This window comes from Oncorhynchus masou, chromosome 27 (genome assembly GCF_036934945.1).
Source record: "Oncorhynchus masou masou isolate Uvic2021 chromosome 27, UVic_Omas_1.1, whole genome shotgun sequence".
Taxonomy (NCBI): Eukaryota; Metazoa; Chordata; class Actinopteri; order Salmoniformes; family Salmonidae; genus Oncorhynchus; species Oncorhynchus masou.
In genome coordinates, this window is record NC_088238.1 from 14,816,505 (window position 1) to 14,832,563 (window position 16,059).

At 46.4% G+C, this 16,059-nt stretch overlaps 1 protein-coding gene across 7 annotated transcripts in view; it reads left to right on the forward strand.

Annotated features, from left to right (window-relative positions):
* The window catches only part of nav3 (neuron navigator 3), a 105,350-nt gene that overhangs the window by 67,271 nt on the left and 22,020 nt on the right, over window positions 1–16,059 (forward strand). For 2 of the 7 annotated variants that reach the window (XM_064939291.1, XM_064939294.1), the window contains 9 exons: window positions 1,485–1,508; window positions 1,756–1,833; window positions 7,359–7,442; window positions 9,781–9,892; window positions 10,959–11,080; window positions 11,302–11,322; window positions 12,861–12,884; window positions 13,385–13,557; window positions 15,229–15,394. In XM_064939291.1, the coding sequence (XP_064795363.1) occupies window positions 1,485–1,508; window positions 1,756–1,833; window positions 7,359–7,442; window positions 9,781–9,892; window positions 10,959–11,080; window positions 11,302–11,322; window positions 12,861–12,884; window positions 13,385–13,557; window positions 15,229–15,394 (804 nt within the window). The remainder of the gene's footprint in view (window positions 1–1,484; window positions 1,509–1,755; window positions 1,834–7,358; window positions 7,443–9,780; window positions 9,893–10,958; window positions 11,081–11,301; window positions 11,323–12,860; window positions 12,885–13,384; window positions 13,558–15,228; window positions 15,395–16,059) is intronic. The other 5 variants (XM_064939292.1, XM_064939293.1, XM_064939296.1 and 2 more) reach the window with 5 other exon arrangements.

The following is a 16,059-nucleotide window of genomic DNA, read 5'->3' on the forward strand; positions in this document are numbered from 1 at the left end:
TCAGGTCAGTCTCTCTGTTTGTCAGTCTGTCTGGTCTGTCTGGTCTTGTCTGTCTGTCTCTCTGGTCTGTCTGGTCAGTCTCTCTGTTTGTCTGCCTGGTCTGGTCTGTCTGGTCAGTCTCTCTGTTTTTCTGCCTGGTCTGGTCTGGTCTGTCTGTCTATCTGGTCTGGTCTGTCTGTCTGTCTATCTGGTCGGTCTGGTCTATCTGGGGTGGTCTGGTCTGTCTGTCTATCTGGTCTGGTCTTGTCTGTCTGTCTCTCTGGTCTGTCTGGTCAGTCTCTCTGTTTGTCTGCCTGGTCTGGTCTGCCTGGTCTGGTCTGGTCTGCCTGGTCTGGTCTGCCTGGTTTGGTCTGTCTGTCTCTCTGGTCAGTCTCTCTGTTTTTCTGCCTGGTCTGTCTGGTTTGGTCTGTCTGTCTCTCTGGTCTATCTGGTCAGTCTCTCTGTTTGTCTATATAGTCTGTCTCTCTGGTCTGTCTCTCTGGTCTGTCTGGTTTGGTCTGTCTATCTCTCTGGTCTATCTGGTCTGTCTGGTCAGTCTCTGTTTGTCTGCCTGGTCTGGTCTGCCTGGTCTGGTCTGGTCTGTCTGGTTTGGTCTGTCTGTCTCTCTGGTCGCTCTGGTCAGTCTCTCTGTCTGTCTATATAGTCTGTCCCTCTGGTCTGTCTGGTCTTGTCTGTCTCTCTGGTCTCTCTGGTCTGTCTGGTCTGTCAGTCTCTCTGTTGGTCTGTCTGGTTTGGTCTGGTCAGATCTCCATAATGAAAAATAACAATCAAAGCACGAGCAGTGATATATGTATCCACTTTGTCCAAAATCAGGTTCTGGTCTATCAGTGGCAGACCTGAGCATAAAACTTGTTTATATAACCTTGGACTTGGTGTCCAAGTCAAATCTCTTTGACCCTATGGTGCATTGCTTGTCATTGGCCAGTCTGTTACACAACCAGGCATTTGAATAGAACCAAACAGCACTTTGACATGATCTTTCCCACATGTCATGCTGACAGTCATGGACAAACATCATTAACACACCCTGCTCTATATCCTTCTCTGTGGTTTCACTTCACACCCTATTCAGTTATCACTGGCTTTTCTTTCATTACAATGACTTCCTGCTTCTGTTTGCACCCTACATGAACACGTTAGTTAAAGCCCACAGGTATAATGCTTTATTACTTGTTAAAACCATGGAGTCTTTTTAAAATGCATTATACCAGTCAGGTTTAAGGAAAGTGTTACCAAAGTGACAACTAACCTAATGTGTTTAGATGCTTGTACACTTTTCCCCCTTTTATTGGCTAATTTGTCCAAGACTGTACTGTTGTTTATGTGTGAGAGATTGCCTTATGCCTTATTGGCTCATGGTTTAAAGTGATAACCGTGAGGAAACTGCTTTGTCATCATCGTCACAGATATCTCTCCCACCATATCTTCTGTTTGGACTAAACATGCATCATAGGGTTAATTGTATTCTTCTCTTTTCAATCAAGGGTCAAACAGGCCAAAATACCACGGTAATCCCCCACTTACGTTCACACTTACATTCACCCCATTGTTTTATACTGTGGCAATGAGACACTTTAAATCAATGTTTTCAAATGGATGTTTACTCGGCAGCTGGTACACCAGATTTTGGATTTGCATTTGAAGGGATGGAATCGGAAGATAGGCATGCTCTGTTGTATTTTCAATCAGTCTTGTTTTTTTAGGAGAGACATGATCGTCATGGTAATCTGTTATTTTTCCCCCCCACCCAAACAGCAAATCAGGAAGCTGCGACGAGAGCTGGACGCCTCCCAGGAAAAGGTTGCGACCCTCACATCTCAGCTGTCTGCCAATGTAAGTGCCTCTTACTTCAACAAACACTGAGCAGTCAAAACGTCTGCCTCGTGGTTCATTTGCATCCTAGCGTTTCAGAGAGGTTCGGGGGGAAACTCTGCCTTTGCCAAACCCTTGAATGTAAATCAGTCTAGACACCCACTAATTCCCTTTCTCTCTCTGACTCAAAGGTTTCTTAAGCTTCTGATGAAATGTTTTGAAGTCTGGGTTGTTGTTTTTTTCGAACACGGCTGGAATATGCTGCTTGTTTACCGGGAATTGTCCTGCAAAGCAGACCTCATCCTGTGGGGCAGCAATATAGAGCAGCCTAGCAAGAACATGCAGATTCAGCAGAACAGAGAGAGGGGGGAAGAGGGGGCTTGTGGGCCCAGTTGGCAGGGAGGAAGTGTATTATACAGAGTGAGAGAGAACCCTGAGAACCCCAAGCCTATCAGGTCTCTGTGGAGAGATGGGCGTTCCTGTCTCTCTCTCAGTGCTGGGCCCTGCGTGAAGCGTCTGATCAAGTGTGAGGCTGGCAGGGTCTTCACCAGGGTCTCTGACTTTGATCGAGGAGTTCTACATCTCCAGGCACTAAGGCACCACACTGCCAAGTAACTTCCAACTAGCTTTTGTGTTCACTGTGTGACTCATACAGACCCCAGATGTCTTTGTAGAAAAGTTGCATTGTTTAATATATGAGAAAGCTTTTTTTAGATGCCTTTGTGTATATATACTGAACAAAAATATAAATGCATCGGTGTTGGTCCCATGTTTCATGAGCTGAAATAAAAGATCCCAGACATTTTCCACACGCACAAATAACTTATTTCTCTCTAATTTATTGCACAAATCTGTTTGCATTCTTGTTAGTGAGCATTTCTACTTTGCCAAGATAATCCATCCACCTGACAGGTGTGGCATATCAAGAAGTTGATTAAACAGCATAATCATTACACAGGTGCACCTTGTGCTGGGGACAATAAAAGGCCACTCTAAAATGAGCAGTTTTGTCACACAATACAATGCCACGTATACTACCTTTCAAAAGTTTGGGGTCACTTGGAAATGTCCTTGTTTTTGAAAGAAAAACACATTTTTTTTGTCAATTTTAAAATAACATCAAATTGATCAGAAATACAGTGTAGACATTGTTAATGTTATAAATGACTATTGTAGCTGGAAACGGCTGATTTTTAATGGAATATCTACATAGGCGTACAGAGGCCCATTATCAGCAACCATCACTCCTTTGTCCCAATGGCATGTTGTGTTAGCTAATCCAAGTTTAGCATTTTAAAAGGCTAATTGATCATTAGAAAACCCTTTGTTATGTTAGCATAGCTGAAAACCTTTTTAGCCTTTTAAAATGATAAACGTGGATATCCACCAGAGCTGTTGCCAGAGCATTTAACGTTCATTTATCTACTATACATCGCCTCCAACGTCGTTGTAGAGAATTTGGCAGCACGTCCAACTGTCCTCACAACTGCAGACCACCTGTAACCATGCCAACCCAGGACCTCCACATCTGGCTTATTCACCTGCGGAATCGTCTGAAACCAGCCACCCGGACAGCTGATGAAACTGAGGAGTATTTCTGTCTGTAATAAAGCCCTTTTTGGGGTAAAACTCATTCTGATTGGCTGGGCCTGGTTCCCCAGTGGGTAGGCCCATGCCCACCCATGCCAAGAGTGTACAAAGCTGTCATCAAGACAAAGGGTGGCTACTTTGAAGAATCTGGTTACTACATGATTCCATATGTGTTATTTCATAGTTTTGACATCTTCACTATTATTCTACAATGTAGAAAATAGTACAAATAAAGAACCCTTGAATATATATATATATATATATTACCTCATGCCTTTCCTGGGCTCCTGATCCCAATCTGTTCCAGTAGCGTCATCCCCACCAGACCCATACACTCTCTCTGGTACCGGATGCTGTCTGGTACCCAAGCTTCATGGCTCATGCTGTGCATTGGAACAACATTTCTCTCCGGAGACTCCAGTGGTTGAAACATGCACTGCAGCATTGATGAAGGCAGCGTTTCAGGTGCTGTAATCTGATTTGTCTGGGAGAGATACTGCATCTTCAGCAGGTGCACACTGTATGTTTGCAGTCATGTTCTCCTGAATGGCTGATTAAATATAAATCCCACTTAGAGAGAGGCACTGTTTTGTCATTGAACGAATGAGAAGAGCTGTGAGTGTGGTGTCTGCTGATTGATGTCATCGCAGATTGACCCTAATCACAGTTACAATCAAGTCATTTAGCAGACACTCTTATCCAGAGCCACTTACAGTAGTGAGTCATTTAGCAGACGCTCTTATCCAGAGCCACTTACAGTAGTGAGTCATTTAGCAGACACTCTTATCCAGAGCCACTTACAGTAGTGAGTCATTTAGCAGACGCTCTTATCCAGAGCCACTTACAGTAGTGAGTCATTTAGCAGACGCTCTTATCATTTAGCAGACACTCTTATCCAGAGCCACTTACAGTAGTGAGTCATTTAGCAGACGCTCTTATCCAGAGCCACTTACAGTAGTGAGTCATTTAGCAGACGCTCTTATCCAGAGCCACTTACAGTAGTGAGTCATTTAGCAGACGCTCTTATCCAGAGCCACTTACAGTAGTGAGTCATTTAGCAGACGCTCTTATCCAGAGCCAGTGAGTCATTTAGCAGACGCTATCCAGAGCCACTTACAGTAGTGAGTCATTTAGCAGACGCTCTTATCCAGAGCCACTTACAGTTGTGAGTCCAGAGCCACTTACAGTAGTGAGTCATTTAGCAGACGCTCTTATCCAGAGCCACTTACAGTAGTGAGTCATTTAGCAGACGCTCTTATCCAGAGCCACTTACAGTAGTGAGTCATTTAGCAGATGCTCTTATCCAGAGCCACTTACAGTAGTGAGTCATTTAGCAGATGCTCTTATCCAGAGCCACTTACAGTTGTGAGTAATTTAGCAGATGCTCTTATCCAGAGCCACTTACAGTAGTGAGTCATTTAGCAGACGCTCTTATCCAGAGCGACCTACAGTAGTGTGCATACATTTTCGTACTTGTCCCCTGTGGGAATCAAACCCACAACCCTAGAGTTGCAGGCGCTGTGCTCCAGCAGCTGAGCTATACGGGACACTAATGGACTGTATGTATAAGACGCTCATTTACTGTATCTGCTCACTGCCTTTGTAAAATGTTAACATGGAGATTAATATTTTGACCTTTTTGGAATAAGGAATATTTTTAATAAAGGACTATTTGTTGTGTCACCTTCAGCATGGTGCTAGCAGGTCAGTCTGGCCTGATTTGTAGCTAAAATGGCCGCCACATCAGGCACACAGTTGTATGTGTGTAGTCACATATGGTTAGAGAAGCTCTCCCACGTCCACGTCAATCTATTTCATGTTTGTTTGGGTTTTCTTTGATTAGAACAAAGCCGAATGAGAGAAACCAGCATCCTGGAAAAGGATTAAAATGAACGTTGTAGAAGCGTCTTGGTATTGTACTGTGAGGTTTTTATTTTCTCCTCAGAAGAGATTCCATTCCTTGCCTTGGCTGTCATTAAAGTGGGTTTAAGAGGTGGGTTTATATCTCTGCGCTCTACTTACCTACCCACCTTACCCTAATTCTCCTTCCTTCACCTTCCGTCACTCTCTCTGTTTCCTTTCCCTCTCTCACTCCTTTCCCTCTCTCACTCCTTTCTCTCCCCTCTAGATTGCCCTCCCTCTCGCTCTTATCCCCTCCCCTCTACCTCTTTTTGTCCCTTTCTCTTTGGGGATTTGGGAGTTAGTATATCTAGCCGTCTGTGCTGGCTTGATCTACAGTCGTCATGCTGCTGTGTGTGTGTGGATGGGTAGAGCAGAGAGGGCTCTGAGGATGGCGTCGACACTGGGCAGCAGCAGTAGTAGTAGGGGCAGCTCTCTGGCCGGTTCGCTGGTCTGGCCACCCCTCAACCACTACCCCGGCTCCCAACAGAGGCCCCAGGGCAGGGGTCGCAAGGCCAAAGGCCAGCCACGGGATGCGTGGACAGCTTTACAGCCCTACCCACAGGGCGGACAGGTGGGCAGCCGCGGTGGGTGTATGTCACATGATGGAGGGGGCTGATGGGATTGGATGGATGACATTTTGCAAAGGTTATATGCAATTCAGCCAGAGAGGAGAGAAGAGGACCATTATGGTGGTGTTGGCTTATTGTTGTAGGACTGTGATTACTGTGTGGCTACTCCTCTGCCCTGTTGAGCTGAGATTTTCTTATCTGTGGGCACGCTGCCTGGCTCTATGTGACTCACTGGTCCTGACAGGTGTCTGAGGCTCCATGCTGTGGAGTTGCGTGGGTGTGAGCTCACACTGTTCTGTCTGTTTCTCTCTCTGTCACACACATGCACACACACAATTACTATTCTTGTATTTTCTAGGTGAGGACTTATCACCCCCCCCCCCCACACACACACACACACACACACACACACACACACACACACACCCCACACACACACACACACACACACACACACACACACACACACACACACACACACACACCCCCACACACACACACTATCCCTCACAGTGCTATCCTATTTCCATGGAGCTTTACTTCCATCAGGCTCAGTGCAGCAGATGGTGTCATGCTGCTAAACATTTGGCACCTTCAGTTTGTCGCCGGTGTTTCTTCAGGTGAAAAAATAACTCAGGCGCCGTTAAAGCAATGCTAAACCTTCCCTGACCTGTGTACAAGAAGATATGCCCACTTTTCACTTTGCTTTAGGTCTGGGTTCAGCTGTGTTTTTGTGCATGTTCAAATCACCAGTTGGCTGTGAAAATCAGTCCTAATCATGGATGTTGTTGTCGCTGCTGCTGTTGTCTTCAGAGAAAGTGAAGGTTCACAGCTTTCAGAAGAGCAGACGTGGTGTAGCTCCCACTTCTTCTGTAGCACAAGTTCTGTACGTCATGTCTTCTTTGGACCTCATGTTTTAACTTCCAGTCCATAACCCACTTCAAAGCTCTCACCCTGGACCAGTGGGGGAGTGGGCAGCATGCAGCAGGCTCCGCGTTGCCGTGGTAAAGTGCAAGCTGTAACTAGTGGGAATGTTCCTAGTGTGTTGGTTCAGATACAGAAATAAACATGATCGTCCAGCCAGTCAGTCAGCGCTGGTGGTTCAACAGAGGGATGACTTGACTCAGTTTATCAGAGCTGAGGGTCCCTGGGGAGAGGGGAGACTCATGAGAAACACGAGGGAACATGAAGAGGGCGAGAGAGAAAAATAGCCTACACCCTCAGGTCGCATCGATTCTTCTCCTATATGTTTAAGTGGCTATCTAACAATGGATTTTCCACACTGTGTGCTCAATGTGTGTTTGTGGATCATCTTGAATCCACCTGGTGAGAAGGTTGTTCCACCTACAGAGAATGGTATATTTATAGGACTTCAGGAAAATGTGACAGAAAATGTGCAAATGTAACGTTGTCTCTTCATGCCTACTTTAATACCCGTCCAGTGCTTTTGTTGTCGATGTTGAACTCTGACCTCTGTGTTGGCAGGCTCACCTGGTGGCAGCCTTTGAGAAGAGCCTGGGGAACATGACCTGTCGCCTAACGAGCCTCACCATGACAGCTGAGCAAAAGGTACGTGCCTCTTTCTGTTGCTGCGTCCCACCGCTACCAGATACCTTCTCATGTATGAAGTCGCGGCTTTAGTGTTTCATCGTCTCTGAGAAGTCTGCCTGTTTGTGCACATCACTGTTAATCCATGGTCCTTTACACTTTACAATAACAGTAACTTATAGAAGCGTTAGAGCATTCATAAGGTCTTCATAAGCACTACATAACGTACCCTAAGTCATTTAGAATCATCCTGTGTCGTGCCCATGGCACATTTACCACGCTTTATACAGCATGACATTTTCTTATGACCGATTTCTGTATAGACCTCTTGTTGAAGGCTTCATTACGTTAGACGCTATGTTAAAGGACAATTCCACCCAAAAAACTGTCTTTTGGTATTTGTTTCATTAGTCCATTGTCATGATGCAAAACTCATGATGCGGGGATGATTTCTGTATTTTTTAAGTTAACTATCCTCACAACTTTATTGCTGACAAGCAAAACATTTTGGGACTATGTCAACAATGGACTAATGAAACAAATACCAAAAGATAGTTTTTGGGTGGTTTTCCTTTAAGTTTAGTGTGGGACCTTTTCCCCTCTTACTTGAAGATGTAACTTGTCACACATGTATCCTAATCCAGGACATTGGTTTCGCTCCATCCTCTGCAGAGTTATTTCTTCAGGGGCGTGTACTGAATGATGCTATACTCATAGACAGATGTCAGACCACATTACAGATGACAGAAGTGTTTGTTACGGTTCGTAATTGGCAGCGCTTGAGTGGGATTAGGGTCTGGGAGAAGAACCCAGATAGGGTAACGTCATCCAGCTCTAAAACCAGGATCAGTCAAAGAATGGTGCATGTGTTGTAAATGTAAAGCCGTCCTTGTGATGAAACGTGAGCGTTTCCTCCTGTCCGCCCGCTCGTGGAAACCCTACTCATAACAGTGACGAGCTGTGGCAGCCCTAATCCTGGATAAATTCAACCAGAGATTCTAGAGGGACGTCTTTGTTAAGCAAGCCACCTGCGCCCTCCCAACTTTGAATTAAGACTGAAACCCTATCACAAGCCCACAGTGGTTTAGGGGGAATTGGAGCGCTGTTGCCTCATATCTAATCATGTGGGTTTAATAGAGGAGCCGTGGAGGTTTTATCCAAGCAGGTGGGGCGGAGGGTAAAACTCTATTGCCAAACCTTATCTTCTTAAACCTGCTTATGGCCGATCTCTGTGTGCTTTTGAGGCAGGAATATTTGACTGAGTTATCGTACGAACTGTCATTGAGTTTTGGATTGACAATTGAGAGAATAGTGCCCTTGGCCGAAATGAAGGGTAGACCGTTAGAGATTTAGAGGCAGAAATCAAGATGTTTCTCTTTCAAAAGGATTAGTGAACAAAAAGGTCTATTCAAGATCCACCTAAAGCACATTTGTTATTTTTGGGGGACTCCAAATGGTGTTTCTGCAGTATATCTATAATCAAGCTATCAAATTGTTTTCAATTGTGCAGTTTGGTATTGTCTGTGGTGTGGTGGTGCTGTGGAGATTGGTATGGTCTGTGGTGTGGTGGTGCTGTTGAGGTTGGTATGGTGTGGTGGTGCTGTGAAGATTGGTATGGTCTGTGGTGTGGTGGTGCTGTGGAGATTGGTATGGTCTGTGGTGCTGTGGAGATTGGTATGGTCTGTGGTGTGGTGGTGCTGTGGAGATTGGTATGGTCTGTGGTGCTGTGGAGATTAGTATGGTCTGTGGTGTGGTGGTGCTGTGGAGGTTGGTATTGTCTGTGGTGTGGTGGTGCTGTGCAGGTTGGTATTGTCTGTGGTGTGGTGGTGCTGTGCAGGTTGGTATTGTCTGTGGTGTGGTGGTGCTGTGCAGGTTGGTATTGTCTGTGGTGTGGTGGTGCTGTGCAGGTTGGTATTGTCTGTGGTGTGGTGGTGCTGTGCAGGTTGGTATTGTCTGTGGTGTGGTGGTGCTGTGCAGGTTGGTATTGTCTGTGGTGTGGTGGTGCTGTGCAGGTTGGTATTGTCTGTGGTGTGGTGGTGCTGTGCAGGTTGGTATTGTCTGTGGTGTGGTGGTGCTGTGCAGGTTGGTATTGTCTGTGGTGTGGTGGTGCTGTGCAGGTTGGTATTGTCTGTGGTGTGGTGGTGCTGTGCAGGTTGGTATTGTCTGTGGTGTGGTGGTGCTGTGCAGGTTGGTATTGTCTGTGGTGTGGTGGTGCTGTGGAGGTTGGTATGGTCTGTGGTGTGGTGGTGCTGTGGAGGTTGGTATGGTCTGTGGTGTGGTGGTGCTGTGGAGGTTGGTATGGTCTGTGGTGTGGTGGTGCTGTGGAGGTTGATCTGTGGCGCTGTTTCTCTTCCCTCAGGAGTCGGAGCTGGCTGAGCTGAGAGAGACCATTGAGGCGCTGAAAGCCCAGAACACAGACGCCCAGACAGCCATCCAAGTGGCCCTCAACGGCCCCGACCACCTACACAAAGGTAGCGCCGCCAGAGGAGAACACTCCATATGCGCTTTAGTGTGGGCAAGAACCGCACCTCTTCCTCTTGATCGACCCACACATTTCAAACTCTGTCCCTCTTTACTCATGAGAGCAGCCATACACCACTCTAGAATGTTCAGAGCAGCCATACACCACTCTAGAATGTTCAGAGCAGCCATACACCACTCTAGATTGTTCAGAGCAGCCATACACCCCTCTAGAATGTTCAGAGCAGCCATACACCACTCTACAATGTTCAGAGCAGCCATACACCACTCTAGAATGTTCAGAGCAGCCATACACCCCTCTAGAATGTTCAGAGCAGCCATACACCACTCTACAATGTTCAGAGCAGCCATACACCACTCTAGAATGTTCAGAGCAGCCATACACCCCTCTAGAATGTTCAGAGCAGCCATACACCACTCTAGAATGTTCAGAGCAGCCATACACCACTCTAGAATGTTCAGAGCAGCCATACACCCTCTAGAATGTTCAGAGCAGCCATACACCACTCTAGAATGTTCAGAGCAGCCATACACCACTCTAGAATGTTCAGAGCAGCCATACACCCCTCTAGAATGTTTAGAGTAGCCATACACCCCTCTAGAATGTTCAGAGCAGCCATACACCCCTCTAGAATGTTCAGAGCAGCCATACACCCCTCTAGAATGTTCAGAGCAGCCATACACCACTCTAGAATGTTCAGAGCAGCCATACACCACTCTAGAATGTTCAGAGCAGCCATACACCACTCTAGAATGTTCAGAGCAGCCATACACCACTCTAGAATGTTCAGAGCAGCCATACACCACTCTAGAATGTTCAGAGCAGCCATACACCCTCTAGAATGTTCAGAGCTGCCATACACCACTCTAGAATGTTCAGAGCAGCCATACACCCCTCTAGAATGTTCCGAGCAGCCATACACCACTCTAGAATGTTCAGAGCAGCCATACACCACTCTAGAAAGTTCACCCTCTTTGAAAGTTGATCTCAAACACCTGGCGCTTGGGAGTTAGACTGGGTAGGTAGTAAAAAAGCGGGTTGTCTTGTGCTTCCAGACCTGCGGATTAGGCGGCAACACTCGTCGGAGAGCATGTCCAGCATCAACAGTGCAGCCAGTCACTCGTCCCTGGGCAGCGCCAAAGACCTAGAGGACAAGAAGAAGAAGAAGAAGAGCTGGGTAAGTTAGTGAGTGAAGAAATCCCACGGGAGAAGGAGAGGAGGAGGGTTTCTTGGCTCGTATAGACGTCTCCATGCAGTGCACTTCACTTTAACCTCTGAACCATCTAAACCATGCCAGTCTCACACTCCTTTCTACTGAGAAGTCATACATTGTCATAACTGTGACTTGTAATTCCACTCCCTTTTCTCACGCTCTCCCTAACCCTAACCCTCTGCCAGGGAAAAGAGAGGGGCAACAAGGTGAATATGAAACCCCCCATCCTCTCGCATGTCTATGACAGAGTGAATGACTGGGATAAAGAGGGATAACACTTTTGTACAAGGATCACATAATGGGCACTAATCTCCTAAGTGTATAATTGTGTATATAAGTAGATAATAGGACCTTTATTCTATGGTATTAGCCAGTTGTTAGTCCTTCATTCAGTGTTTCCTGTACTCATTCATGTGTAAAGAAGAAAACACTAAATAAAAGCCTAATAAAATGTGTTAATAATACCAAATAAAGGCTTAATTCACTATTTCAAATAGTGCCTAATGTGATCCATATACCCGAAAGGGACAGATGCTTATCTAAGAATGAATCAGTGCTGTCCCACGTTGTTGCCTTTAGTCCCCCAGTCAGTGTACCACTTGATGAAGCCTACAGTCCATCTCTCCTGGTAATATTACGCTTCTTTCCCCACTCCTTCTGTGTGCAGTTACACTTCTGCCTCCCATGGAGAAAATATTACACACCCTATTTGAGAAACGTATTCATTCAAAATCCTCCCTCTAGCCTGTGTTTTTCTGCCGGTAATACAGTTTCCTGCTGGTTAATGACTACTATTTTGGGGGACCCTCCTGAATAATTTTTCGTTACATTCAATAATTACTCATACATTCTTATAATAAGATTCAGTACAGAAGACAACCCCACTTCAGGAGTATACAATCTGACCTCCATACTATCTCTTCTGGGAAACAGACCATGATGAACGGCTAAATGTTCGTCAAGGAGTACTACCAGCATCTTTACAACTGCTCAATTCTCTTTCCCAATCCTTCCCAGACTCTGAGCCAGAGAAAAGCTCAACCTACGCTCATAAATAAAAATCTGCTTCTTATTTATGCAGCTATTCATATTAATTTTCATATAAAATCTGCCTCTGTGCCACTGTGTCCTGAAACACTGGGAGTGTGTGGCTCAGAGGTTAATGAAGTGCCTGTGATCTAGCTGAAGAGGGCATCACTAACAGCAGGGAGCGGGACATGGGCACACACACACACACACACACACACACAAGTGCAGTTTCCCCTCCCTGGATCCATTCTTTAACTTGTACAGGAAACAAAATGTCTCCTTCTGCCGGCTCTATTGTGGCTCCAGATGTTCTTTGACATGGGGGGGGGGGGGGGGGGCTCCACTGAAAATGATGTGATTGTGCTTGGGCTCCTCCTCCAAACAAGGGAGAGATATGAGGCAGCTCAGCTCTGAGTGCCACAATGCAAATGCCTCAGACCTCAGGAACTAGTTGCCAGTTAAATGGAGTTTTAAAGTGGCAAGGGAGGTCTTTTGCGGTATGACAGTTGAACAAAGCTCATTAGGTATTTATAAGCTATATTCTTCAAACATCAATATATATATCATTCATTTGAAAGTGTAAAAATGGATGTACCAATCTCAGATTGCCCCTTTAAAGATAATGGTGTGCCTAGCGGTAATACAGTAGTGATGATGTGTGGGGCAGTGGAGCGGCGTGTCCTTGTGGTAACAGTAGTGATTGTTCTATCCTCAGGTGGCTGATTCCATCCCAGCACAGGTTAGTTGTACTGAGGCGTCTACTGTCCGTATGCTGTGGTGACCTCCTCCTCTTCCTCCTCTCCTTTCCTCCTCAGTTCTTCAACGTTTTCCCCTTCTACAACTGTTTGGCATGGAAACAGCCCCCCTCTCCTCTTCCTCCATTTTGACTGCCTGTTTGTTTCTAGTTCCAGGACCTTAAAAAGTCTGGCTCCTCCCCTGCATTCCTCATTCCTCCTCCATACAGTCTGGCTCCTCCCTGCATTCCTCATTCCTCCAGTCTGGCTCCTCCCCTGCATTCCTCATTCCTCCTCCATACAGTCTGGCTCCTCCCTGCATTCCTCATTTCTCCTCCATACAGTCGCCCTTGATTGGATCCCCCACTCGCCCTTGATTGAGTTGCCTTGCGTTCCCTCTCTCTGATGGTGACTGTTGCCTAAGAACAGCACTGACCCGACAGGAAATTATCTCCGTTCAGTTGGAGAGATGGGCGATGTTGACGTTTTAGTGTTTCTCTTGCAGTTGCGGAGCTCGTTCAAGCAGGCCTTCAGTAAGAAGAAGGGCAACAAACCTCAGTCTCCCCACGACGACATCGAAGAGATGACGGACTCATCGCTGCCGTCCTCGCCCAAGCTACAGCATGCTAACAGACAGGACAGCTTCCCAACACTACTCTCCTCAGCCTCTACCACAGAGTGAGTATACTGTAATAAACACACATGGCAGATAGCCTAGCGGTAAGAGCGTTGGGCCAGTAACCGAAAGGTCGCTAGTTCGAATCCGCGAGCCGACAAGGTGAAGAACCTGTCGATTGTCCCTTGTGCAAGGCACTTAACCCTAATTGCCCCAGGGTTACTGTTGATAATGGCTGACCCTGGATGTGACCCTGGATGTGACCCCCCCCGATGATATCTCAGGGGGAGTTGGGATATGCAAAAAACACATTTCTCATTAACACATGTATGAATACACACATGTACATGTGTGAAACAGGACAAATATAATCACCCACCTCATGATTATTATTACACACAGGCTACATCCCAATCGACATACAACACATACTTCAGCGTCCATTTCTTGGCGCAAATGTTGTTTTTCTTCTGAATTCACCCAGTCTTTTTTGTATGTCTCTTCTTATTCACCTTGTTTCTCCATTTCATATGTCTATCTGTCCAGTAACAAGTGCGTTTGTGATAGCAAGCCCCTCCCCATTTGGATGTCAAAGAGAAGGCTAAACGGTCATGTGGTCTACAAGCACAGATCTCGGTAACAGGCAGTGTGTGGCTGGCACGCTGTTGGGGGTGTGAAGTGCTTTCATCATCTTAACTCAGCCTGCTTTTATCTTTGGGTGGCTCCCAAATGGCACGTTAGTCCCTATATTGTACACTCTAGGACCCATAGGGCTCTGGTCAAACATAGTGCACTATGTAGGGAATAGGGTGATCTTTGGGACGTAACCTTTCTCTCACAAAGGGCCCCAATCAGGCCACGACGCAAAAATATAATGCACCAGAATGTGAGCCACGTACACAAATATTAAAATCGCTTGTAGCAGTCATGGGAGATTATATTATATTTCCGTGCTGATACTGCTGGTGAATTGGCCATGTACAGAAGGCTCCTCCATCTTGCTAATATCCTCGGCTGGCCATGCATTTGCCAGAAGCATGCTAGTTTCATTCACATCTGCTGTGTGTGGGCCAGCTGGCTAGTTGGTTTGCCCTCACTACTTTGGAGGGTCCCTGACAGGCTTTCCTAGCCGCGGAGGGTGATGCTCATGGTGTGGGTTTTGAAGTCAATTTCCCCATTTCAGATCGTAAACTCAGCTGTGACCTGCAGAGTTTGATAGTAGTGAATGACTTACATGGTAGCAGTAGTAGCAACACTGGAACTGTGACAGACACCATCTTTGTCTTTGCTTGGCATGCCAGATGGACAATTCCTATGATGGAGGATTCACTCATCCCCAATGCTCACCTGATCCCTGTGTGACCCCGTACCACCTTTGTGTATGTGTGTTTTCTAAGTACGTCTGCCATAACGGTTTCCTACTGACTCCAATGGATCCTCTTTGACTGTTCAGCCGAGCTCTCTCCCTCGGGGGTTGAGGTTCCCTCGGTGGACGCTCCCCATGCCTGTACTGTACTGTATGTGTAACTATCCCTGTTTGTAGTATTTCCAGCCTGTATGTGTAACTATCCCAGTTTGTAGTATTTCTAGCCTGTATGTGTAACTATCCCAGTTTGTAGTATTTCTAGCCTGTATGTGTAACTATCCCTGTTTGTAGTATTTCTAGCCTGTATGTGTAACTACCCCTGTTTGTAGTATTTCTAGCCCTGTGACCCCTGTGTGACCCCTTGCAGGCTGTGTGAGTGCACGGAGGCGGAGGCAGAGATCATCCTGCAGCTGAAGAACGAGCTGAGGGAGAAGGAACTGAAGCTGACAGACATCCGCCTGGAGGCTCTTAGCTCCGCACACCACCTGGACCAGATCCGAGAGGCCATGAACCGTATGCAGGTGAGGAACCAGGTAGCCTGCTAAACGAATGCACAACCCAAACCATGGGGGACCCACCAATGTGAATTAGCACTGACGTATATATCAAATCACTAATTGTACATATAGCCTTATATTGTTGTTTAACACTAATCCAGTCAATTTCTTATCTGTTGTTTTATCTGTATGTATATTGTTTATGCTGTAAAAAAATGAATACTTCAGGAGGAGACATTATTGGGTTGCACCCAGAGAGACCTGTTTCCCAGGGGCCAGTGGGCCGTGACACTGTGCAGTTAGGGAGCTAAAGCAGCGTTTGGGGATTGTTCTGGCTCTTTGATGCCATGCCAGGAGTGACTGGGGTGGTCAGGGGGTTCAGGGGGAAGCCAACAAGCCGCGATGGCACCGTGGTCAACTTACAATATAACCACTCAGACCACTAATTAGGTTTATCTGTCGGTGGGGCTGGTCGTGCCATACACCCAATCACCTTTCTGGTAGAGCAAAGACTGGGGGGGACAGTGGCTTGGCCGTTGATGCCACCTCCCATGACAAAATGGCAACAACTGGAGAAGTCAGCGCTCTCTCCTCAGATGTGTAGATAATCTACCCAAGCCCTTAATCTGGAATTTAGGTTTGTGAAAAGCCCAGTACAAAGAGCTCTGTTGAGATTAAAGGGGCTCTCACAGCCAACAATG